Source organism: Ambystoma mexicanum, chromosome 14 (assembly GCF_040938575.1).
Source record: "Ambystoma mexicanum isolate Mex_15411 chromosome 14, UKY_AmexF1_1, whole genome shotgun sequence".
NCBI lineage: Eukaryota > Metazoa > Chordata > Amphibia > Caudata > Ambystomatidae > Ambystoma > Ambystoma mexicanum.
The window spans coordinates 112,583,883-112,609,823 of record NC_090940.1 but is presented as its reverse complement, the minus strand read 5'-3'; the positions used below and the strand labels follow the sequence as shown (position 1 = coordinate 112,609,823).

The window sequence follows — 25,941 nt, the reverse complement described above, 5'->3', positions numbered from 1 at the left end:
GACGTACCTCGTGGCTGCCTTGCCCGTGCCAAGCACCCCGGCAACCGGGATACCACGTTTTACCACGACCGCGAAACAAAGGTACCACCTTTAACCGGAAAACTCTGCGGCTGGTTTCTGCCCTGGTAGTGCAACGACCTTCATCTTTCCTCCAAGTCGAGATCTTCTCTTCCCCTGGACGACGACGCAACTTGCACCCACTACCAGGAAGAACTGCCACCGCTGGAGGATCCTTCCCACTTAAGGTACCGTGTCCCGCCTGGCTTCCCTTGCTACCGACTGTACGGGGTAGATTTAGCCCCCGGCTTTCGAACCTGGGTTAGCCTGGGACACCCTGGCTAAACTTTCCTAAGCCTCTCTAAACTCTTTTTGAACCCTCTGCAAGACTTTCTAAGCCTAGTGTAACTGTGATCTTGGGCGCATTTGTGCTCTGCTCTCTCTAAGAGTGGGCCCAGCCTTTGGACTTTGGCTCACCAGTGACTTTTGCTCTTCTGCCTTGCTAAGAGTGTTCCTGAATCTTAGAGTGGTGTACCTTTCCATATTCTGTCTTTTTCCCTTCTTTCTCACAAACCTATTGGAGTGCAATCTAGTTAAGCGCTCACCTCTGCAATGAAAATAAGTGGTGTTTTACTGTGACTTATCAGATAAGGAAAAAGGGGTGTATATATTACAATAGTAACTGTGTTTAGAATATTTTACAACAAGAGTGCTGGAGTGTTTTCAAACTCTGTGTTTTTAAATAAATAATTATATACTTTGATACCAAAGCTCTGGTCAGTGTTTGCTTGTATTATTGTACCTGAGTGCCCATTGTGTATACTTTGCATACTGTCTAACTCTTCTTGAGAGAAGTCTGACTGCTCAGCCACAGCTACCAGGTAAATCTGGGTGGTACAGACTGCTACCAAGTGGGTTTACTGCCAACACCTGTAGTCTTAAATCTTTTGCAGTGTTCCCTAAGGGAACTGCACAGGTTTCTGCCTAACACTATTCCCACTAACTCGCCTCCCCTCCCCCTCTTTCAGAGCCGCCAGAGCGCCAGGGAACCACTCCGGTGGTGATAGTGCGCGGTACAAATATCCTTTAACATTAACATTGTGCTGGAGAAGCCAAGGAGCATGCTGTGCTCGAGAGTCCCGTCTTGTCCCGTGCTAAAAACGTGGGGAAGGGAGACGACCCCAGTTGTACCATTCTGACTTATCATTTTATGAACGCTTCTTTCTTTTCTGATGAACATTATCCCACACTATTTTGTAACTTAGCGGTCAGGATTGGCGATAGTTTTTTACAATTTTTAATTTGTTTTATTATAGACCCTTTTTTATTTGACAAGAAGCCACTAGGACTGCTTTATTTGATGTTATGGTAAATATATTTGGGTAAGCGCACGTTCGACCAGGGGCATCTTGGCGCTTCGATGGTCGTAGTTTGCTCCCATCTAAGATTTAGGTTTAGATTAGGCGTTTTCTCACCCATTTATACAGTTTAACAAACACCCATGAATGTGATCACTTGTGTCTGTCTTTACTGTTGCCACCATGAATTCCTTACAGTAGCCTGAGTGGTAGGTGTATAGACAGCCGTGCAAAGTAGTCTAACTTTATCTTCCTGTCCTACACTGTTATGACTGCGAGCATTCCTGCTTGGGGTCTCAACTACTAGTGCTAGGCAGATCAGCATGACTTTGAGCGCTGCTGAATTGTAGCACTGGAACTTGTTAGACATACAGACCAAACCAGGCATTTGTAAGTCTGAGCTCTGTCCTGGGTGTGCAGCTGAGATATTTTTAGCAATCGGCCAGTCTGAATTTGTGCCATAGATTATTTTCTATCGTTCACACCTGATCTTCCCAGAACCATGACCGCTTGCTCTTTTCTGTAAAAGGCAATGTCTAGCACACCAACCTAAGAAGTGTGTTCAGTCAAAAGTGGATTTGAAATTAGTCATTTCACCTGCAACACAAGTGGAGTGCACGAGGGGGCTCTGTTTGCTACCTGATGTGTCATGGAAGAAGTGTTGAGGATAAACAAATGCACTTTGCTTTTAAAAATAATTAAATTTCCTAAAGGCTTGGCTCAAATACATCGATTTGACAGTACAGACGTTCTAGAAATAAGGCCAGATGTCCCTGTAATAGCAAACAAAAGTGAGCTAGCAGTTATTTAAGTAATTACAATGAATTAATGAACTACAATAATGCTGGTGCAACGTGGCATGACCTCAGCAGCCTATTGCTTTTAATGCTCTGAGTGGTAGAAAATGACAGGTGACCTCAACAGCTTATTGCATCTGGCTCCGATTGGTAGAGAAGACACCCAAGTACTATTTAAAGACTGGGTCCAGAGAGTTGAGACAGGAGATAAGCTTAGCCTTTAAGCAGACCTGAAGCCTGGCAGAAGAGGCCTGGAGGACTGAAGCAGACTGAAACGCCCTTCATGCAAACCAATGCAGGAGGGAGGGAGGGAGGAATCTACCTCCTTTTTTCTGTTGGAAATTGAAGCCCCTGAAATCACATTATTGGACTTTTTGAGTCTCCAGAACGACTCTACTATTAACTTTTCTAGTAGACCCTACTACTTTGTCAGAAGAATTACATGTTGTGGACTGTGAAGACTAAATGCCTCTTGGCTCCCACCTCTGTTCATCTCCCTACCTTTTATCTTCTAAGGATAGTGAGTATGAATGTTTTACCCATCTTTAATATCACATTGTTAATGAGGAGAGGTATAGAGTGCAGATCATTCTGAGGTTGCATAGTGGGATATGATGAGGCAGGCACACTTTTAAGTGGCAAGTATGCCCCTGAGAGGATTGATTTATCTTGAGTAGATATAAAGGCAGTAACAAGATATCTGCTTACTCAGACTTTTTGCATACTATGTTTTTTTAGTAACTATAATGGTAGCAATGTGTCTATTACTTATTTCTCATATTTAATAGATTTACTTTATACATGAGTCTAAGAAGCATTAATTGAGTGTTCATTACTGAGATGTTTGTCAGAAGTATTTGAACAAGAATATTAAGTGCCGGGTATTGATTTTACTGTGTATTGATATGTTAAAAAAAACATGTAATTAATACACTCACCAAAAGGGTTACTGGAACGTTTGAGCAGTGGACTATCAATAAAAATATGTCACATTGGTAAACCACTCCTGGGCAGATGAAAGGAAGTAGCTGCTTACTAGAGGGGTTGTTGCCTCCTCTCTTTTCTGATGCACAGCGACAGGTATATGCTTTTTCGGGGATCGGGGGTGGGGGGGACTTGGGCACTCCCCTGGGGTGAAGGAAAGGCTCTAGAGGTAGGGGTGGCAAAATCACGTCAGGCCAACCCACAGAAAACCAAGCTTTATTTGCCATTTTGGGACATAATGCACCCCCCTCTGGGTCCTCACTCCCCAAACCCATTCCCGCCCTTTCCAGAGGTAAGGGGCAGCTTAGTGGGCTGCAGAATGCCTCCTTTGAAATGGATCTGCTGCAGTCGGTCTGTAAGAGCCTGTTAAAAAACAAAGTCTAAAAAATACTGATGGAGGTAGATTAGAAACAATTTATATGTTCCCAGCCCACAGCCCATCTGGTTTCCCCATACTAAAAATGTGTGGGTCTGCGAACCCCAATTGGCCAAAGGCCTTGAAAAGCACCTTGTAGTGAGGGGAATAGTTTGGGCCAAACCCATATATTATGAACTCGTTTTTGCCACATTTAAAATAAACCACTCAACAGATGTGCGCTGAAAAGCACAAGGATTGAGAGTCAGGCCAGGTGCGACGTCCTGGCAAATGTGTGTGGGGAGTTAGTCTAGCTGTTTGGGCTGCAGGTGAGAGCCAAAATTGGATTATAAAAATGCCATGGAAAACTCATTTTTTGTGGCTCCCTATAACTTTGCCCTCATCCAGATTTCTTGCTGGCGCCTCGCAAAACGTTCCAGAAAAATGATTGGGTGAGTCTCTATTCTTTCGGAAGGTTTTGTGAAGATCCATCGAATGGCACAACAGTTATAAGCATCTCAAAACATGTTGTTCTTATTGCAGGTCCAACCTAAGCATAACTACATGGTCCTCAAATGAAACACTGAGTACAAAGTAACACAATGTAAAGACCACAAATGTTGAGAATGCCAATGTAAGGGACAAACGCACAGTCCAGTTTAAGTACTTCCCTAATGCAAACCCACTCCATCACACTAAAATGAAACCTCCAATGCTACTTCACAACAGTCACTGCATTACCGCAGCAGGATACTATATAAACTGTTAATATGGCAACAAAATGTGACTGTAACATCGATAGTTGTTATGCCAGAGAAAACAAAAACAGATGTTTTAATCTGTGTGACAGCTCATACACTTCTTTACTCACTCATTCACAAGTCCACAAACTGTACCCCAAAAGCACCCAACAACCATATGTGTGCTTACACTCTTCATCTGTCGTTATTCGACTTTTGCTGTTCTTATGTGAATGGTTTATTGTCCTATTGACAATTAATTGTAATGCTTAGACGTTGGCCCAATCTCCCAAAATGGAGAACAATTTATTTATTTCAGATCATTAATGCGTGGATGATAAGAGTTCAGAAATGTTCCATTGCTATTGCCTTTTAAATATTTTTCTGTTCATTTAATTAGGGTCGCAACCTAGCAGACCTTCGTCGAAGTCAATCCCGAGGAACCTTCACCATCAGCACTACCCTGAGGCTTGGTAAACAGATCCTTGAGTCTATTGAGAGCATTCACTCTGTTGGTTTCTTACACAGAGACATTAAACCGGTGAGTAAGGACTACCCGAGGCCAAAATCAAGCCACCCCATTGCAGAATTTCAATTTACAAGAACGGCTGTTTGGTAGAACAGTTAATTAAATAACATGTGCTAATGGAAGACCATAATTAAATTAATTAGTGCTGTGTAAATGAGAATCATTTGATGTCTTGTGTTAAAGCATTCTCTTTCTTACCTTCATAATAGAGCTGATAATTTCCTTGAAAGTAAGTCCCTGTGAACAGATGGAGTATTAATTGCCATGTCTTGTGGCTTATACATTACAAAGGTGAAAATATCCTGCCTTTTGGATCGGCTATGAAATTCTAAAATCTAGTCTTAACGTTTTTGTCATGGACACTTTCATTCCTCAGCATTGGTTTGATTAGTTATTTATTTTACTCGAGCTGGTAACAGGCACAGTTGGGTTTCCAAGTTCTTGTTGGAATGGTGCACTTTGAATCCACGTCCCTGTGGGAATTCCACATTGGTACCACTTTTAGCCTAATTATCACGTGATAGGTACCTCCAGTCACTAGTGCACTGCTATGAATGGAAATTAACATCAATAAAACTGCACCTACCACCCAAATGTCTCCCAATGCAGAGTTATTTAACTGCATCTCAATTCAACTGACTTTCAGCAACCATAAATGATCTGTGTTTCTCATATTGAAGCGTGAACAATCAGAAATGTATCGCATGCAAGTTTCCTCAGAACAGGAGAGTGGTACGGACAATGCAGTTTCCTAGTTTCCCGAAACTGTTGCTCCTGGCCCACCCAAACATCTTTTATTTTACCAATGTCACTTGTTGGCTCTTCTCTAATTATAACAGTACATGTATAAACTCGGAGCAGAAACCAGTAAAATGGGATTTCATTACTCCTGCCCAGTCTCAAACATGCATAGGCCACGACTCTGATGGGAAGATAAGTAGAGGTCTAAGGGCCTTATTACAAGTTTGGTGGTCCGGAAATAAGGGTGCCGGCACACTTTCTGGACTGCCAAATTAAGACTGCCGGTAGGCACACGGAACATCCGGCAGGCCTGACATTCCGGGGGTGCAGGTCCCTAGCAACAGTGTTTTCATTGAAGCACTGTCACTGTTGGCAATGGTGCTGGTGCTTCAGTGACCCCATTCCCGTGGAGTTCTGTGGGACTCCACGGGAATGGGGATTTACCGTTCCGCCGCCTGCCATAATATTCCCGTGTCACCGGGATTTTGAGCGGCGGAAGCAGTGTTACAGGGTTGCCAGTAACCCGCCACCTACCAGCGGTTTTTACCGGAAACCCTGTAATGAGGGCCTATAGCTTACAAGATTATGACCCTTGTCAGACAAACCCGGAAATACAGCCACTGCTAAGCAAGAATGGCAATCTACTTGTTCTAACATGTTCTTTAGGTACCAGAGCAGAATTAAGCATGCCACAATGGGTCGAGGCATAGACTGGGTTGGGTCTGAGCGGGCATTGCCCACCCAAAATCTGTTGCCTGGGCATTTACAGATTTTAATGTCACTTCAGTGGGCCCAACTTCTTAGACAATCCTGGCTACACCTCTTAGTATGGGACGAATGTAGAACGGTCTACCCAGGAATGAAGGCAAGAAATGTGGCTTCTGGTTGGTAGGAGGTGGGTACATGCAAATGAGGTACTGTTTTCAGGAGTTTCCCTCATGCCATCCAAGTTCCTCACCATAGCTTGAAGTTCTAGCAATGGCTCAGTTCTGCTATGCCTTAACAGTATTAGAAAAGGTCAGTGATTGCCATGTCACTCAGTTATTGCTAAATGCTAGTTGCTGAACAAGCCATTTAGGATTACTTAAATTGCCATGGATACAAAAATTACCACGGTCGCTAACAGCACAGGACAAGGCTTTATTGGTGGGCAACGACATGAAAAATATCACAAGATTCCAGTCATGGGCTTGTGTCAATCAGAAGTCTGCTTAACATCTTGAGGTATATGGCATTTATAACACACCAATACGCAAGTGTTTCAAGGTGCGATGAGGCAAGGGAGGGGGAACAGAAGGAAGACTGAGACAGCGATCTTACTATGCCAGGTGACATTGAGAATGCGCAAGTTCAGAGGGGGGAGGGGAGAAGTGCGGCGGGAATGGGGAATGGGGAAGGGGGCAGTGCAGTACATAAGATAACCGTGAAAAAAAATACTAAGATAAATAAACAAAGACAATAAATAAAAAGTGCAGCCAGCTGGTGGCAAGTGCAAGGGCAGACATCAGGTGTCAAGTGCTGGTAGGGGGCTGTAGGGAAACAGAAGCAGTTCCCGAGTGCAAGGGCTGCCAGGGGGGCAGTGCAGGTGTGCCACTGGCAGGGAGGCAACCTGGGCCCGAGATCATAGGGTAGCCAGGTAAACCAGTGCAGTTTCAGTTTCAACCAGATCATCAGCAGGGTAGCAGAGGAGAGAAGGCAGAAGCAAAGAGGAAGGTCTCGAGGTCCTTCCGGAACCAGAGATGGTTCTCTTCAAGTTTCAGAGAGGCAGTGAGGCTGTTCCAGAGGGAGGCCCCAGCAGAAGAGAGATCTACCACCAACTCGTTGCTTGGAGAAGCGTCTGACCCTGAGGGGGAGTTGGAGGTGGATGAGCGAAGAGCTCAAGAAGGAAGATATTTAGGAAGGAGAGAGTTGAAGGTATTGAGGCCTCAGGCCCCAGAAGGCCTTATGGATAATGCAGAGGATTTTGAACTTAATCCTCGCCGCTGCTGGTGTGTTCTTGCTCCACTGATACCTGCAGTAACAGAGTATTTTTCGGTAGAGAGCCAAAGGTTGAATTCAAATCCTCAACGCATTTCTTCACATTTGTTTTGTGGTTTGTAGCGCGCATGCTACCAACTAAATACCCTGCAGATGAATAGGTCAATTTTCTTTATACTACACTAGCAAAAAGTACCCTTTCTCCAAATGGGTTCTGTGGACAGACATGACAACACTCATCAATTGTTAAAAAGCAATGATCCTGTAGGTCGCTGTTCCAATTCTCTCATCGCTTAATGTGCTTTGCACTCTGAAGTAAACTGCACTGAGAATGGGTACGTGTGGCTGGCTGACATACCCCGGAGCAGGCGTTGGGGGAGGGGGGCGCGGAGGGGGGGAGGCCGGAGTTGGTGTGCTGCTGCATACTGGGACCTACAGTGCTCTCTCCCCACCTGTTGCCTCACCCTGGCATGGTGCAGTTCGCTGCGGTGCAAATGCCCCAGAAACTCTGCATTCAAGGGTTGAGTACCAGTCCTTCTACAACCACAATGATGTTTTGCTGATGTCAGGCAATCGTCTTATGTGTGAAGGTGCAGATTGCAACTAATGGAAGCTAGGGCAATAAAAGCCCTTTTGAGCCTCACATGTGGCTGCTCTTGTCCATCTTGATACTCATATGAAGTGTAGTGGGCATGGGCCACTAACCACTATCTTTCGAAGTCCGGCACCGTCAAGACGTACCAACGGTACATGCCTTTTTTACCAGCCCATACTAACCAAAACAGTGTCCCCCCTCAATTTCTTGAGCAATAATTTGGGTATGGAAATAGGGATATTAAGCAACTTATATAAAAAACGAGTGTAAGAGCCTGTGTACATGGGCCAAAGTGCAGGTTTTCATTAATACAGTAAAACCACTATAAATCCTAAGACAACCGCTCCCTCTAGCAGTGACAACAGGCAAATCTTCTGCATCGGACAAACATACAGGACAAAAATACATCTGGCCGGGGGCTCTTCCGGTGCTCAGGGGACAGACCTGAGGCCGCCTTGACTACCGGCTCCCAAGCTTGGGGCCCTACCGGCCTGTCCTCAGAAGGGCGATCAAGTTTGTCCTGACCATAGGGAGGAAGGGATCGTCGAGTGCCACCTCAGTCTGTCCTCTGCATGATTTAGCACGGCTATCTGCATAGGTTACCAGGGCGTCCAGCCTAACGGAGCTCGCTCCGAGGTCGTGATTCAGGGTGCTATGACTACCAGCCAGCAGGCCGGACAGCCGAGTGGGTCAGCACCTACCAGAGTGATCTCTGAGGTTGATGCTTCTGCTGCAAAACCCAAGCTGTATCCTCCCGTGTCTGAGGCCTTTCAGGGCTCGGGGGGCCTTCATGCCCTCCCGCCCAGGGCGTGGTGCAAGGCTTCAAAATGACGGAGAGGCACGTGGCAGAGCCTGCCAGGCTGGCGACCAGCTTGGATTAAGTGCAGGGCCTGCCCGTGCTTTCGCCCATCAAATGGGCTTTGCAAGATGATCCCAGTCCCCCTTCCCTCTGAAAGCGGCAGTGGATTGTACGGTACAAGCATGTGGTTTCCTCAGGATATATCCACCCATCACAGCCTTGCGGCTGAAAGCCCTAGGCACCTCAGTGCTTTGACCAGGAGCAGAGGCCCAGCGCCTCGGCGGGCCAGGCCCCTAGGAACCTGGCGGCTTGCTAGGACTGCCTCTTAGAGCGCTTCTTCTTCCGCATGCATTCCCCTCAGATGAAGGGGCTCCTGAAGGATATAGTGAAGGTCATCCCGCAGGTTGCGCCGACCCGGCCCCCTCCTCTGAGTACTCCTCCCGTTTCTCTAGTACTACCGTTTCCAGTGCTGGTCCCTTCCCCGGTCTAGGCCCTACCGGTTGTGCAGACCCCTCCATCTCCCCCTCCATCTTCCCCTCCTGTACCACCAACTCCTCCCCCATCAACAGCCTTTGGACCGGTCTTCGGCACAAGACTTAGGGGGGGGGAGGGGCTCTGTTGGCACCTGAGCCCAGAGTCCCCTCGGTCTGTGAAAAGGGGGTAGGGTGATGAGGATGATGATGCCCAGAACGATGAACCCTCAGCATCCGTTAAGGCCTTTCTTGACTGCCTTCAGGGCCTGGCGGAGTTCTTTGGGGTCCCTCTACTTGAGGAAGCCCCCTATGAGTTTGGAGAGCTAGCAGAGGTCTTGGGTAAGCGCACCACGATCCGGGCTGGCATCCCTCACCAGAAGGATGTCCTGGAGGTGGTGTCAAAGGTCTGGGAGAAGCCCAGGGCCAACGCCCAAATGAACAAGAAATTAGACCGGTTCAGGCTGGCTGCCGGGTGCCAATCCTCCTGGCCTTCCACCCTCAGCCTCATTCTTCAGTGGTGACTGCGGCCTCCTTGTATCCTAAACCATCGTCGTCTTCCTCCACCGGAGCCACATCCAGCTGTCTTGCCTCAAGTCTTTGGGAAGGCGATGTTCAATCTCAGGACTGATTTGCAGCAAGCCAACACAGATGCCCTCGTAGCTGCGGCTAACCAGAAGCTATGCGGAAGCTTTGGGAATTTCTACCCGACCACCCTTCGGACAAGCAAGCCTCCTTCAAGACTGGTCTGGCAGATACTCGGGTTATTGCGCAGGACCTCATGGAGACTTCGGTCTCCCACATCGACAGTCAGCAGCAAGGCTGTGCCTTGGTGTGGATGCACGCCACTACGTTTTTCATCTGATGTGCAGGAGTGAATCCTCGATCTGACCTTCGAGGGTGTGGACCTTTTTCATTCTTCAACCGATGCTGCACGGGCCCAGCCACGGCATTTCTCACTGCTGCCACTATGGCTGGGAGGAATGCGTTCCTCTTCTCCCAGAGGGCCACGACCTACGCTGCCAATATGCCACGCGAAGATCCGGCGTGCCGCTGCTCGGCTGTATCTTTATTCGTAGGGGGCCCTTTCACTCCAGAGTTCGTCCCAAGGTGCCGGACGTATTCCCCTCTCCACTGCTGTTCTCTATTCCCACTTCTGGTGGGTTCTTGGTGGGGGGTGGGAGGGGGTCTTGGGACCCTTCAAACTCCATGGGAACCCGGAGTGGAACAGATAAATTACTTCGGTCACCAGGGGCACGTGGATATGATCAGTGTATGAAATTTTATATTAAAACAAACTATCAGCAATTTCCGCCAGCACATTCTCTTATTGATGAGAATATTGAAACACAATTGCCAGTTCTGACCCTTCACTCACAATCAGTTTGAATGAAATTAATAGTGAAATGCGCATGGATCATAGTGCAGTAATCAGTTCTACTTTGTTTATGGGCTGTGAGGAAGCCCTTGTGCACCTACCATAGCAGACAAACTGATGCAGTTAATCCCTGGCACAGGTAAACGAAGAAACCCCATCCGTCACCAATTTGTTTCTGCAACAAAAAAAAACCATGAAGGTTAGCTCCAAAACCTCTACGTCATTGAATTGGGACCTGCATTTATTGCTTATAAACATATACCTAGGGCAAAGCAAAACAGTTTCAATAGCCTAAGAGCAAAAGGGACACATTTTGACCCACTAGTAAATTTTCTCTGAAGCTCCTCAAAAGAAATCTGTCCTGAGGCCTGGGCATCCGATTCTATGTGATGTTACTGAAGTTACTATTACCGAAAAAAAGGTAATGTCAATATATTTTTTTTTTTTTAAATCCGGTGTCCCCAAACCCTAGTTTCCCTACATTCCTCACCCCCGTAAGAACCTCCAACCGCTTTTATCCACTTACCCCTACCCCATATGTATTTGTTTTTCATTATTTGTTCAGTAAAGGTTCATTCAGTATTTTTCCGAAAACATCACTGGATGCTGTTTAGAAAGTATTCTATTCCATAAGCAGCGAGTAAGAAATGCAATCTATTGGCATTTTTGGTGAGTTCTTGCTCCTCTCGTCTATTGCCACAGCATTGCTTAAGACTCGAGGAAAATCTTCTTCTTTTTTTTTTTTTGTCGGATTATTGAAACCAATTTTTCTATGCCGACTCATGTTTTGAGCAATGTGCTCTTCAACAGGGTTAATTATACACCATACAGAGTTAGTAAATGTATATAAATCAAACATTCAAATCATAATGAACCAAATCAAAATACAATATAATACATATAGATTTGAAAAGAACATAAGACAAATATCAGAACAAGAGAAATACATAATGGTTAGTTAAATTGAGAAGTGGTGTCACTCTTTACAGGCGGCATGTCATCCTATTACAGTTGTAACACCCCAAGAATCTGTTTGCTCTTAATTCTCTGAAGTACCTGAATGAATGCCTAACGGCACAATGACAACTTTTCTTTTCTCTGTTTGACTATCAAATTACTTATCAGGAACCAACCATGCAAAGGTAGCTTCCCCGTCTCGTTCAGTTGCTGATCCGTATTCGGAATTCGTTTAATATTTTTTTGTTCTTTAAAAAGTGTTTTTCCAACATGCTGTACAGAATTTTTAACAAACGGTACAGCAAATAGAAATGAGGAGTACAAATAACAGAAGCTTAGAAAAAAGGTTAGTTATCAGAAAGAGAGGATGGAAGATGAGCTGTTAAACAAGAGCAAAGGTTATGTAGAGAGGATGAGGAATGTATATCTAGAGGTAGATATTTCCATTATTTGAGGGCAAGAAAGGGGAAGGAACGAGGGTGGCCACAGAGGGGTTTGAGGATTGACAGATGGTGAACGATTTGGGAATGACAAGATGGAAAAGAGACAATAGAAGAAATCTGGAGGGGCTTACCAATGAAGGCATTTAAACACAATACAGAGGAAATGAAATGGAAGATATGTAAAAGGGGGGGGGTAAGGGAACGGGAGTAAAAGGTGAGTGAAGAGCAGGCATGCAAAGAGAAAAGAAGTTGAATAGCGTAAATTGAGGACAGTGAAGAGGAGTAAGGTGTGAAAAAGGGTGGTCGAAGAGTAAAGCTGAACAATTGTCGAGAAGATTACATTGGTGAAATTTGGTGGTGTGAAATGAGACATGCCAACTACTATAAAGATGGAAAAGACAGATTTTAGCAGTCTTAGAAATATGAGGAGACATAGAGAAGGGCCAAAGATTATCCCAAGATTGCATGCATAGGATGAAGGCCAAGGAAGACCAGAGGGGGTGGGGTAGAGGACAAACTGGAAGGAAAAAAAGAATTTTGATTTTGGAGAGGTTAATATGTAGAAAGTGAGAGGAAATCCAGAATTGGATGGTCAAGAAATATTCAAATTGGGTGTCTGGTAAGTATGAGAGAGAAAGATTTGCGAATTGTCTGCATCAATGTAACCAGAAAGGTGGAATGAATACACGTTGAAAGCAGGTTGGTGTAAAGTGTGAAAAGCAAAGGGTCAAGTACAGAACTCGAGTCACCAACACAAAGGACGCTTGAGAAGAGGTGGAATCTGCTGAGGAGACTAAGTACGATTGAAGATGTAAGATTGAAACCACTGAAGAACAGCCCCAGAGAAATAGAGGCAATGGAGAAAAAGTTGACAAGATGGAAAATATAAGGATAAGAGAAACACTGCAAGAGAGGAGAAAAACGTTCCAAGTTTGTAGGGGTTTACAAGCAGGAGAAAAGGGGTAGGCAGGATGGAGTGAATCGAGAGAAGACTAGTATGCAGCGTCGAAGTTGGCTTGGTCCCAAGAGAAGAACAAAGGCTGAGAAGGAAGAGAGGATGAAAGGCAGGAATGCAACTAAAAGTTGAAAACCGCATAAATCGCAATGAGAAAAAGGTATGCAGAAAGAATAGGGGGGGGGAGATGGTGAAGGAGAAAGTGATCAGAGGAATAAATATGTTGTGCACAGACGGAGGTATTTGAGGTGAAGATAAGATCACAAAATTAATTTGAGACCTGGGGAAAAGGAGAAGGGATTTGATTAAGGTGATGGGAGTTAAGAAGAGTAGTACTCAGATGAAGATTAAAGTTGCTAAGCAAAAAAAACAGAAGATAGAGGGATGGGAGAGGAAAGACGAGAGTCCAAATAATCATGTAAATAGGAAAAGGACTATGTGGCCTATACACTGTAAGAAAACCACAAGAGAAGACAAAAAAAGTGCTATGCAAAAGATGGAAACTTGGTAAAAATTAGCTGGAGAAGGAATCCAAGATGAGTCTGAGTATAACCTGTCCACTGCCTTTGCTGCCAAGACGGGGAGTGTGGGAGAAACGATGGAGGGGCAGGAAATAAATGCAGGAGTAGAAGTACCAACTGTAGTAATCCAGGTATTTAGTGAGGCAGGGGAATTGTAGATTAAGCCTGAAAAAGAGATCAAGAATAGAATGAGATTTATCACAAACAGCATACGCGTTCTGTTTGCAATGAGTTGACCCTAGAACTCACTCCTGTTCTGTCATACAACTGTTATCTTTGAATTTGCACCATTGAGAGTTCCGTTTTAATGACATTAAAGGATGGAGTGTCTCAATCCCCAGAGACCATGCACTTTTGTCCTCAGTGACGGGCTTATTTTTTTTAGTCTTCCACGGCCATTTCCCACTTTCTCTACTTAAGTGATTCATGCTTCTATATACATGCACCTTCAGGCTGCTAAGGATGCGTACAAGGCTCTGGCGTGCTAGCATTGACTGAGCAACCCTCCTTTGCGGGAGGTTTCTGTGACGAATAATGGGATCTTGTCACTTCTCCCAAGGGGGGAGCACTTCCTGGTGAGGCTAGGGAGATGAGCTCGCTACCCAACATGCTCCCGAGGGGTGGTGGCAAGCGGGTCCTCACATGCAGAGACTCCCCTTCTGGGGATTCAAACTCCCTTTCTGTGAAGGAACTTCCTGCAACCCTTTTTCCTGACCCCACTTTAACATCACAGCTTTATCTGACTCCAACAAAACAAGCCACTCTGTTATTGTAACACAACCTCCATAGTTCGACATGTGGAAAACATTGTGATGAAGAGGGAGAGAGAAATGAGAGAGAAATGAGAGAGAAATGAGAGAGAAATGAGAGAGCGAGAGAGAAACGAGAGAGAGAGAGAAACGAGAGAGAGAGAAACGAGAGAGAAGGGGAAAACGAGAGAGAGAGGGAAAACGAGAGAGAGAGGGAAAACGAGAGAACATGAGAGAGGGAGAACGAGAGAGAGAGAGGGAGAACGATTGAGAGAGAGAGAGAGAGAGAGAGAGGGAGAACGATTGAGAGAGAGAGAGAACGATTGAGAGGGAATGTGAGAGAGAGAGAGAATGAGAGAGAGAGAGAGAGAGAGAGAGAGAGAGAGAGAGAGAAAACACGAGCGAACGAACTTCTGGTGACGCCACAGCCGAATAACAATATAAAAAGTGAAGGGCTAGAATGAGTGCGCTAAAACCTGTCCTTTTCAAAATGGCCTAGGTGGAGAAGCTGAAGGAGAGTGGAAGAGGCTGGAGGCATGGACAGACGAAGGCACCGAACTGTGCAGGGGACGTCGGGCCCAAGAAAAGGAAGGAAGGCGCAGCAGTGGTGTGACCCAAAGGTGGACGGTGCAGTCCTTGAACTGCGCCGATAACACGTCAGCTTGGACTAAGCGCAGCCGCAACTCGGAAGAAGCAGAAGCAAGGATAAATCGAGTGAACGACAAAGACGTTCATGCTCCGTGTCGTCCCAACCCAGTACACCGACCCGGGGATACCTACCCTTACAGAAAACGTCACAAGACCCGGAAGTGAACACAGTAAAAGTAAAGAGTACATATGGAATCCCCATGCTCGTCCCAGTACATTGTCATGATTACAAAAGAGTGACGAATATACCAGGACTACGCATACTTGCCCCAGTCCATGGTAAAGGATATGGAATATTGAAGAGTATACTCCAGTTACTCGTACTGCTCCTAATAGAGGGTCAAATATACCAAAGAGTGAGGAACACTCTGGGATTACTCCGACTTATCCCAGTATATGAACTGAGCTACAGAGGAGGGGCAAACCCTCAAGAGACTGTTAATCAACAGAAGCTAAGCTCTGAATTGGCCTCAACAGGAAGTTTGTTAAACAGAAGCACCAGGGCACCAGAAGGGTGGAACAGCCCCCTTCGTGAACTAAACTAGTTAGTACAAGAAATAGCCATGAACTATTTGAAGATAGTCTATTGAGGCTGGGGAGGCCTATTTAGCAGAAGAGGGTCATTTTCTTGGACTTCTTAGTGGTAGGGACAGAAAAGATTAGCTTTGGAACGGAGGACAGACTGATTACTTTTGGACTTTGCTTTTGATGCCGAGCACATTAGTTTTGTTAGGTAGGGCAACCCATACAGTTAGGGATAGTAAGGACTTTTCTTTGTTCGTTTTAATAAATATATATTTAAAAAAAATAACAGAACCTGGTCTGCCTCCTTCTGGCCTACCACAGTTCCCAGGTCTAGGTAGCCACCAAATACTATATTCGGCCCGGGGATACTGTAACTTCATGTTCTAAATTAAGTTTGTAAAGCATGCTTTATAATTGTGAAAACGTTGGTTTTGACACTACTGCATGATAACTTTCTGCAAATAACATAGTAGTAAATGTAGCAATGTTTTAAAATGTCAACATAATTTTGTCACATTAAACTTGTTTGCATTTCGGAACAGGGACTTCTACCAAAGTGATTGCCGCATTTGGAAAGCTGTAAAAGTAAATAAGAAAAAATGTAAGCATAGTTGTAATTGAGGCCTACATGCAACTTTTTTCTTTTTCTAGTCCAACTTTGCAATGGGCCGTTTCCCCAGCACATGTCGAAAGTGCTACATGCTTGATTTCGGCCTGGCTCGACAGTTTACCAACTCATGTGGAGATGTCAGACCGGTAAGACATTGGTTCTCAATGTTGCAGTAGTAAAAATAAAAATGCTTTTGCTTCAAACATAATTGTTATGGTTTGCATCAAATATTATCATGCAATAGAAAAAGTGGCTTTGTGGATTTATTTTCCTTGGATATTTACAACTGATAAGGCATATCAAATGTTCAAATATGGGAACTCGGTTAAAATGTGATGACACTCGCTCATTTTATTTATTTTATTTTTTTTTGTTTATTTATAACTCAGCACATCGGAGAACATATACATTAACATATCTTAACCTTGGATTAGAACCCCTTAAAAATGCACCGCAGGATAACCCTCCTCTGGTCCCACCTCTTTGTACGTGTCCCCGGCTGGGTCTTGTCTTTCAGTCCTGTTGAGACGAGCCAGACTCTGCGCCTTTGCCGGATGAGTGAAGGGCTCTCGCGATCAGGCGTGGCTTGTGGGTCAGGGCCGGATAGTTCTGGTCATAGTCTAGCAGCGGTGGCCAGATGTTCATACAGCGGTGGAGTAAGCCCGCTTTGGCCACAGTGACCTTTTCAGCTATGAGAATGTCCCAGATTTTGGTCCACCACAGGGTCGTCAGGGGCCCTCCTCAGTTTTCCAGGTGCATTCTATTGTGATTTTGGCCGCTAGCAGGAGTTGAGTTATCAGTGCTGCCCTCCGACCTGTTATTGGGTAGACGTCTGGGATCGGGATCCCCAGTAGGACCTCTTCAGGGGCCAATGGTATTACCGTTTGGGTGATGTACTTTATTGTAGCGAGGCATTGAGACCAGAACTTTTATCTTGGGGCAAGTCCACATTATATGGAAATAGGTTCCTGCCTGGCCGCAACGGCGCCAGTATAATGGGTCCAACGCCTGCTGAAAGTGGTGAAGGCGGAGAGGAGGGAAGTACCAGCGCATCAGTAGTTTGTGGGCACATTCCCGATTTAGTAACACGGGGAGGCCGTGCGCATCCTGGACCAGATGTCCATCCAGGTATGGTCCTCTACATTGTGACCCAGGTTCGCCTCCCAATGTTTAAACACATATGTGACAGAAGGCTATTTTGTTTACAAAGTTATTCCTAACACTAAGTCCCTAGTATAAAAACTGATTAGCCCTATGTGTAGACAATTTAGTGCCCAAGCTTGCTTGGTGCTGATGTGCCGACTGCAAGGGGATGTCGAGATCCTGACCCTATCCTCTCTAAGCCACTTTCCTGCGATCTACAAGTAAGTGCACACTGTTTGGGGGTCAATGTCTGTATTTAATATTTTCGCCTCCAAAGCGTGTGTCTTATCAATGGTAAAAACAAAAACAAAGTTGTTTAAATGAGTTCTATGATATTTAGTCACATGCAACTCTATTAAAAGACTCATTCACTCTGCACCGTGCTAAGACCGTGGAGAGAAAAATAGAGTTTTGATAACTGAATACATTTCTTTGTACAAGCCCTTTACTTAATGTGTAAGGGTATCGGAGTCTGGGTTATCAACCAGATACTACCATAACAGTCAACCGGTTTCACCGGGATTCACAAGTAGCCGCTTTCTTGAGGACGAATATTAGTTTCTTTAATATTGTTTTGGTACTCTTCAATACTATGAAGCTTGTTGAGGATATCTTCAGGTCTCTGACCAGATTAGTTGGGTCAATCCCTGAATCCTACAGGATAAAAAACAAAGAGACAAAGAGGACTATCATCAGTCTCCGAGTACTTCTAAATCCTACTGGACAGATGCTTGGTCATTCATCTTGCTGGGCAATGAGGCTCATCTTACCTCTTGTTCCAGGACTTATGGTCGTGCCTGCTCCGTACTGGGTATGTCTGAAACTCAGCTGCAAGTATTCTTGGCAGGGATCTGTCTTTACTGATTCTTCCTGTGAGGGGGTCTGTCTCTCCCCAAAATTATTTCCTGTAATGGAAAACAGGAAGCTTCAGAACGTGTTGTATGTTTGAAGCTGAACATTTTTTCATTTTATGCTATAACGTCCAGCCAGTTAGCCAATGGGCTCATTACCACTCTATTCGGACTAAGTAAAGGCAACTCTGCTTATGTTAAGCCACATTAGGCTCTCTGTAGAGTTATTACCACTCTATTCAGGCTACTAGTAACCCTGTGTGTGTTACCCCACTTTAGGGCACTGGCTCCTCAATCCTATCCATGTCTAATCCTTGGTGCGAGCGGGGTCTTCCGTTCTGATTCCTTTTTTAGTCATTAATAATGTGGCATGCTTGCCCATGGAAACTCTGATGCGGGGTCTGAAGAAAGGGGTCTGAACAGAGGGGGGCTGGTATGATAGTATCTGGTTGATACTGCAACATCAAAACAAGCGGCATACCTTACCATCTCTCCTGATAGGGACAACAAACGCGTAGATGGATGGGCGGCAAGGAAGGTATTCTCTGCAGGGAGCATGGCACTAAAATCTGTCATCTCCACTTGTGCCCTGGCAAAGTTTACGTTAACTCTATGGGACTGCATTTCCATGGCGGCAGAGCACATTCCCGAAGGGGATGAAAGAGCTGGCTTCTTAGACATTGTTAGAGACGGCAAGGAGGCTTTGTGCGAGTCTCTTCAGTCCGGTTTGGATTCTGCTGGTAGCCATGGCTACCAGCACAAATCTTTAGGCGCTGCTATTAGGCAACCTCAGCCTTTTTGTGCTAGTTTGCTACCTTGGAGGAGTAGATCTTTTCGCTACTACTCCTCAGTTGGAAGGGCAAGAGGAATGGCCAGTCAAAGGGGCCAGAAAAAATGTCCTTGTGGTGGACAAGATTGAGGTGCAAAGCCAGCTCAAGCAGCAGCCTCCTTACCATCGGCCACTGCATCAGCCGCCTCAAAACCACTCTGAGGTCTTGAGTCACAGTTCACCAGTTGGGGGCAGACTGCTTCAGCATCTGGAAAGAATGTTGAGACATTACTTTGGATGCTTGGGCTCTAGAAAGCATTGCCCACGGTTACTGCCTTACTTTCATAAGGAGACCTCGGAACAATCCACCGGGGAACCACTCTTTGAGGATTCCGGATCTGCTCCTTGTGCAGGACATGTTAACCCTGCTAGAGAAAGGTGCTATAGAACCAGTGCCTGTAGCGGAGAGTAACAAAGGATTGCGCTCCCCTTATTTTCCAATAACAAAGAAAGATAGGGGACTGAGACCCATCTTGGACTTAAGATACTTAAACAAGTTCCTCAGGAAGGACAAGTTCAAGATGGTCACATTTTCTCAGATCCTTCAGGGCCTTCAACTCCAGGGTTAGTGTCATTGGACCTTCAGGGTGCTTATTTTCATGTGCCAATCCATCTCAAGCACAGAAAATACCTGAGGTTCGCAGTTCTCATTATCAATTTCGAGTTCTGCCATTTGGGTTAACCTCCGCCTGAGGGTTACCACCAAACTGATGGCACTGGTGGCAGCAAGTCTCAGGACAGGGGAATTCATGTCTACCCCTAACTGGACAATTGGCTGATCAGGGCGTGTTCTTCCGAACAAGGCCGGGATCATCTCAACATCACCTGCCACTCTCTTCACAGAATGGGCATCTCCCTCAATTAAAAGAAGTCCCATATGACACCTTCTAAAAAGCTACAGTACATTGGAGCTGTACTAGATACATCCTTGGGAAAGAGCTTGCCACCCGAGGTGAGCGCTCAAGACATTCTTCAGATGGTTACCAAGTTTCAGAATGCCCAGTCAACCGGCCTTTGATTTGGTTTTCTTTTTTTTAGGTCTCGGCCTCATGGCATCCTGCATTTTTCTGGTGCCAGAGGACCGCCTGAGAATGAGATCCCTTCGGTGGGCTCTAAGAAGTCAATGGTCCCATTTATCAGGAACAATGTCGGACCTACTTCAGATTCCAACCAGGGTCTCATAGGATCTTCTGTGGTGGGCCTGCAAAGACAATATTCTGAAGAGAGAATCTTTTTGGCAACCATGGCCGGAGAAAACAGTAGTGACGAATGCCTCCCTCAAGGGGTGGGGAACCCACACCAACAAACTGACAATCATCAGTCGTTGGTCTCTATCCATGTCCAAACTACATAACAATCTATTGGAGCTGAGGGCAATCAGACTAGCGCTGAAGGCCTTTCTGCCCTCTGTACGGGGAAAGAATGTTCTGATAATGACGGACAACCCAGTGGCCATGTACTACCTCAACAAGAGCTCGGGTGTAGCTCACTAGCACTGTGCAGAGGCAATGCAGCTCTGGTATTGGGCAATTCAAAAAGGAATCTCTATCAGTAGTTCACCTAGCCGGAGAGGAGAATGCGGCTGCGGATGCTCTGAGCGGGCAGAGCACAGTCTGCCACGAGTGGGAACTAGCTCAGGAAGTCCTTCAAGAGATCTTCACCCTTTGGTGAACCTCTCAAGTAGATCTGTTTGCGACCGAGGGCAACCAGAAGTGCGTATGATATTGTTCCAGGGGCCTTCCCCCCCCCCTCTCCCCCCAAGAGGAGCTCTAGGAGACACGTTCATAGTAGACTGGGAGTTTCCACGCCTATACGCATTTCCTCCAGTCCCTGTCATTCCTCATGCGATCTGGAGGTTGAGAAGGTTCGGGAAGCACATGATCCTAATTGCCCCGGATTGGGCCAGGACAACCTGTTACCCGGACCTTCTAGACATGTCCATTTTTTTCTCTGATGCGTCTTTCACAAAGTGAGTGGACCTTCTATCTTGAGGAGGGTCGGGTTCTCCATCTAGAGGTCCACACACTCAACCTTCACACTTTGTTTATGAAAGGCTGAAATATAAGGATTGGAACCTCCCGGATGAGATAATGGAGGTTTTGCTTTCATTTTTGCCCAAAATCATTTCAGATTTTCATATAGGTCAGAAAATTGTACTACCTTCTTTCAATCCCCCCCCCCCCGACCCTCCCATCCTGGCAAGGAGGAGGAAAGACTACACGGGTTATATCCTCAGATAGTGTAAAACTTTTATATATCTAGAACATCTGTATTGATGAAAAACCTTTCATTCGATATACAGGACATAAGCTGGGTCAGGCTGTTACTAAATGGACCTTATCCAGATGGATAATTCTGCCAATATCCAAATGTTACAGGCTGGCAGGGAAAGACCCTCCTGAAGGTTTAAGGGCCCATTCCACCAGGGGCATGGCTACCTCTACAGCCCTGCAAAGGTGTGTACCAATTAAAAACATTTGTGAAGCGGCAATGTGGTTATTCATCCACACATTCACAAAGCATTATTGCCTGGAATCTTCCCTCTGTCAAGATGGTACTTTTGGCAAGGCCGTCCTGCACTCCGTCCATGAAAATCTATTAATTCAAATTATACTCCTTCCTCCAAACCAAATTCTGGTGTGGGAGTCTGTCAAAGATTAGGAATACGTGGGAGGACACAATCCATTCGAAGAACAAGTTACTTACCCCTGGTAACGTTCTTTCGACTGGATGTTCCTCCCACGTATTCCTCATCGCCCTCCCATCCTACCCCTCAGTAGAATATCCTGTGCTATTACAGCTTCCGTGCCATTAAGGCAGAGTACGGTCAATCCCATGTTTTGCGGGTATCTCTGCTGCTAAAGGGGGAAAACAGAACTGAGGCCATTTGGTGCTGTGCTTGCTATATATGCCTTAGATTACATCATCGTTGACGGAAGCCTTAGAGGGACATCGACTCGACGCACAGGGCCCTCTGCTGAATATCTTTTTCCGAAGCAGCTGAAGCTGGACAACATATGTAAAAGATGAGGAATACATGGGAGAAACATCCAGTCGAAAGAATGTTACAAGGGGTAAGTAACTTGTTCTTCTTCACCCTCCGGCAGGCCAACAAAGCGGACATTTTTCCGGTGTGCGCTACCTTCCTCATCTTCTGCCCTATTTTCAAGCAGCTTGTCCTTCTGTTGCAGGACATGGACTTCAGCATGTGTCTGCTGGTTCTGCGTAGCATTTTCTATAGTTTGTTCTAACCTCGTGGTCCTCTCAGCTAGTTTCCTCCTGTCCTGGCGTAAAAGTCCAACGTCCACCTTAACTTCCTCCATTTGTGTACCCAGGGAGGCCTTCAGGTCAGCAATGGCCTACAGGACCTGGTTGTGCATTCCTATGACATCTCCCTTTTTGTCCTGGTTCGATGCTATGCCCTTTACTGCTGTGCGCTGCATGTTTTTAGCGTAATTGTCAAATGTTGTTTGGCTGTGCCTTGGCTTATTGGTCTTGGAAGGCATTCAGTCTGCTGTTAGCACTGTTCTAGCCTACCAGGAGCCCCCGTATCCTGCCTAGTTATTAAAAATGGCACGCTGTATGCAACGATCCATGTTGTTTAGGTTCCTATGTACCGCCAGAGTGTGCCCTATATTAGCTCGCTGAGGCATAGTAAGGCTCTGCTCAGTTGCCAGACAAGTCTGCGTGGTGCCAGTAACTTTTGAACAATGTATGCCCGGCAGCTGCCTCTGGTCCAATAACTTGCAGGGGGGGACGCTGGAATCGGGGCCTCTTTCCTAAGGGAGTTCAGAGTGTGCCCCAGGTGCGCTGCCGCGGGCCCCTGCACTTTGCATCCCAGTCTGTGGGAAACTAATTACCCACAATGCTGTCTCTTCCCTCTGCACGCCTCGACTCGATTTTTCAATGCGTGCAGGAGGTCAGAATGTTTCTCTCCGGGTCCCCTACGGCTGCCTTCTCCCTCACTGCGTCTCCGCAAGCGATACGGGCAGGAGGCTGTTACGAGTCTTTCAGGGCTCCGGGGGCTAATAGTGCTAGGGATATCTGCACAGTGCTCCCACCTTTGGTTGTTCCGGGGGGGGCAGCAGCTCTACGATCTGTCCCATGCTGTTGCTGCTTTATGGCACCTCACCGGTATCCGTGTCGGTGGAACGCTTCTTCTGCACGTTGCTCTGGCACACTGCACGCATGGGTGTCTTCTTGATTCGGTACTCTCTGGAGGACCTTGAAGCTTACAGAGCATCGCTCAGGCCATCCCTGCAGGCAGCTGTTCCGAAAGTTCCACAGCACTCTCCCATACTATTCAAAGCAATGTCGCTGTAAAGCTTGGTAAAAAATATCAGGCGGGAGCTATCCCAGGAGTCAGTTTATACCATGGCTGCAAGCCACGCCCACCAGCTATGTGTTAACCTTTATCGCCAAATCAGGCAATGCAGGGTGAGATTTACTCGGAGAACTAGAAATTGATGGTACAAAATGGTTTTCAATGTTTTTGTTAAAGTGCAAGATATCTGGTTCTAGTCGTAAAGACTGAAAGGCCACTCATTATGGTTGTACCCTGAAATGACAAACTCGTACCACGAAGAAAGTGAAGATTGAATCTCTAAGGGGTCAGATTGCGTGTCAAATTACATGCTATATTGACTTCTGATATAAAGTTAGTCTGTTAGCCATATAAGGAAGGGGCAGTGGATACATTTATGAATCCGGTTGGCTACTATAAATGTAACTGTGGCTTGAATAGGCAGCCAGTGTAATTGTCAAGGAATTGATGTGGTGTGGGATCTGAAAGGGCCTTTGCACCCAATATGTGATGCAGGGGATTGTAATGAATGAAGTGTGTGAAGTATAAATGTAGGTGCCCCCAGGTTAAAAGGCATTACTGAAATGCATTTATTATAAAAAACAGACCTCTATAATGTTGAGTAATAAACCATCAAGGTATAATACGAACTCTGCAAAACACCTCAGATCAACAAAGTCGGAAGTCCCTTAGAGGAACATGAAAAAAGTTAATGTAAGTATCTTGTCTTCCTCTTGAAGGCAATGTGTTTCTAGACTGGCATCATCACTCTGTCTCAGCGTTGCCCTTTAACAGGGGTCTGGACCAGCTGTGCAGATCCTCCCACTTTGTCACCTTTTTTAGATTGCCTTCCCTTTCTCCAATCCTAGTCGGTCACTTGACAAATCTCCAAGGATAGACGAAGAATATGCTTCCTTTCCATATATAAAAAATAATCTCGATCTACAAAAAGTAAGGCAAATGGAGAATGCCCCTCTATATTTTGATTCTTTTTCCCTGCAATCATGTTAATAGGCTATCGTTCATTTCTCACAGCCAAACTCAAAGAAGACGGGTCGTGAACGTTCATAAAGTTTTGACTTTTGTTTTCAAAGAAATCTGAGCGTCTGGTCTTTGTAATATGTTCACTGTCCTTGAAGTTGTGACATCTTGGAATGATCTTAGTCCAGAACAAACCTCCTCCTAGATGAACTCTTTCAATTCTCAGTGACTTCACCCTGGAGGAGACGCTTCACTAAATGTCTACCAACTGGATCTTTCACTCGTGACTCCTAAACAACAGCAGGCCATAAAAGGAGTTGAAAAAGGTCAGGAAACTGACTACTTGGAGAACTTCCATGGAAACCAGAGCATATACGAAGGTGTGGTAGGTGTATGTGTGCGTGTTTGAAGTTACCCCTATTACTTGTCCTATAGTCCTTTATGGTGACTCTAATGGCATATTATTCCTGTTTAATGCTTTACCCATTTCTTCCAATGCTCTCAGGCTGCCGCCATTTTACGGCACAAATCTCCACATACCCTGGCCTGTTGCAACCTGGTCCCACTCGCTAGTAAGCTGCAGTAGTACAAATTCAGTACATGCTCCCAGTAAAGTTCTTGTTGGCCTTCTCTCACTTTTCCACCTAGGTTTTGATCCAAAACCTTTTCTGTAGCAGACGTGAAATCCACGGTCGGGAGCCCCACCATCTGCCAAGCACAGACTTCCACGTGCCTGCAGGCTCCTACTGTGGTGGTAGCAGATGGCAAAGAGGCCTTTTACCTGTCCTGCACAGCTTGACACGTCTAGTGGGAGAACCAGGACTCCTACACTGCACACATGCACTCGAGCTCGAACCATCACTGATGTAGAGCCAAGCTAGCAGGCAGCCATTCACCTGCTCCTGCTACATTTCACATTTGCCTGGTGTTCCTACAATATCGCATGATGTGCAAATCAAATCTAAATGTAAGATTGTATTTCATCATCCAATTCAAACGACTTAGTAGCTACATCTGCCCAATTAAGATGAATACTACATAAGGCAGAATACTGGAAGTATGTGTTCAGTGTTTATAGCTTGTCCCAGACACAATTCTAATAAGTAGGTTTTCTAGGAACATAATCCATAATGTTTCCTTCAGAGCTACCTCTTGTTGCCAAGCGACTGCGAACGATGTTAAAACATGATGTTGTTAATGCTTTGAAAACACCGATCTCGTGAGATATTTATTGGAGGTTGCACGGCATTCTGCTTCCTGACCGGAACACCTCCGAGAAAGTTACTCCCCAGAGTTCCCAGCAAACCCATGGCTAATTACTTCCCTAGAGAATGAGAGCTTAAACATGCATTTGGTTAGCACCATCTCAAGCAGGGGTTTTCATATAGATGTAAGGTAACGAGAACTGAAAGCGGTTTCCAGTAAACATGGATTCCCTGATGCCACTTTAAAGCCTTTTGGGATGTTTGTTTGTTGCCAGCCTTTCCTCTGCATGTCTCATCAGTTAACATCTAGAAACTGCCTTGAAATACTGCTTTCTTTTTTACGTGTGATGCACACACACATTACATTTCATGTCAATGCTGCATCGTTCCACTTTTATGTTTTAGAAACGTGTACATTCTTAGAATTATGTGACCATTTGACTTTCATTTGGCTGAAATCTGATAAACGTGTTGGTCTGCAGGTATGCATGGTTCTTACGG

At 45.6% G+C, this 25,941-nt stretch overlaps 1 protein-coding gene across 5 annotated transcripts in view; it reads left to right on the top strand.

Moving 5' to 3' along the window:
- Positions 1-25,941, top strand: part of TTBK2 (tau tubulin kinase 2) — a 1,138,589-nt gene that overhangs the window by 376,968 nt on the left and 735,680 nt on the right. For all 5 annotated transcript variants that reach the window (XM_069638663.1, XM_069638662.1, XM_069638661.1 and 2 more), the window contains exons 6-7: positions 4,632-4,772; positions 16,170-16,274. In XM_069638663.1, coding sequence (XP_069494764.1) covers positions 4,632-4,772; positions 16,170-16,274 — 246 coding nt within the window. The remainder of the gene's footprint in view (positions 1-4,631; positions 4,773-16,169; positions 16,275-25,941) is intronic.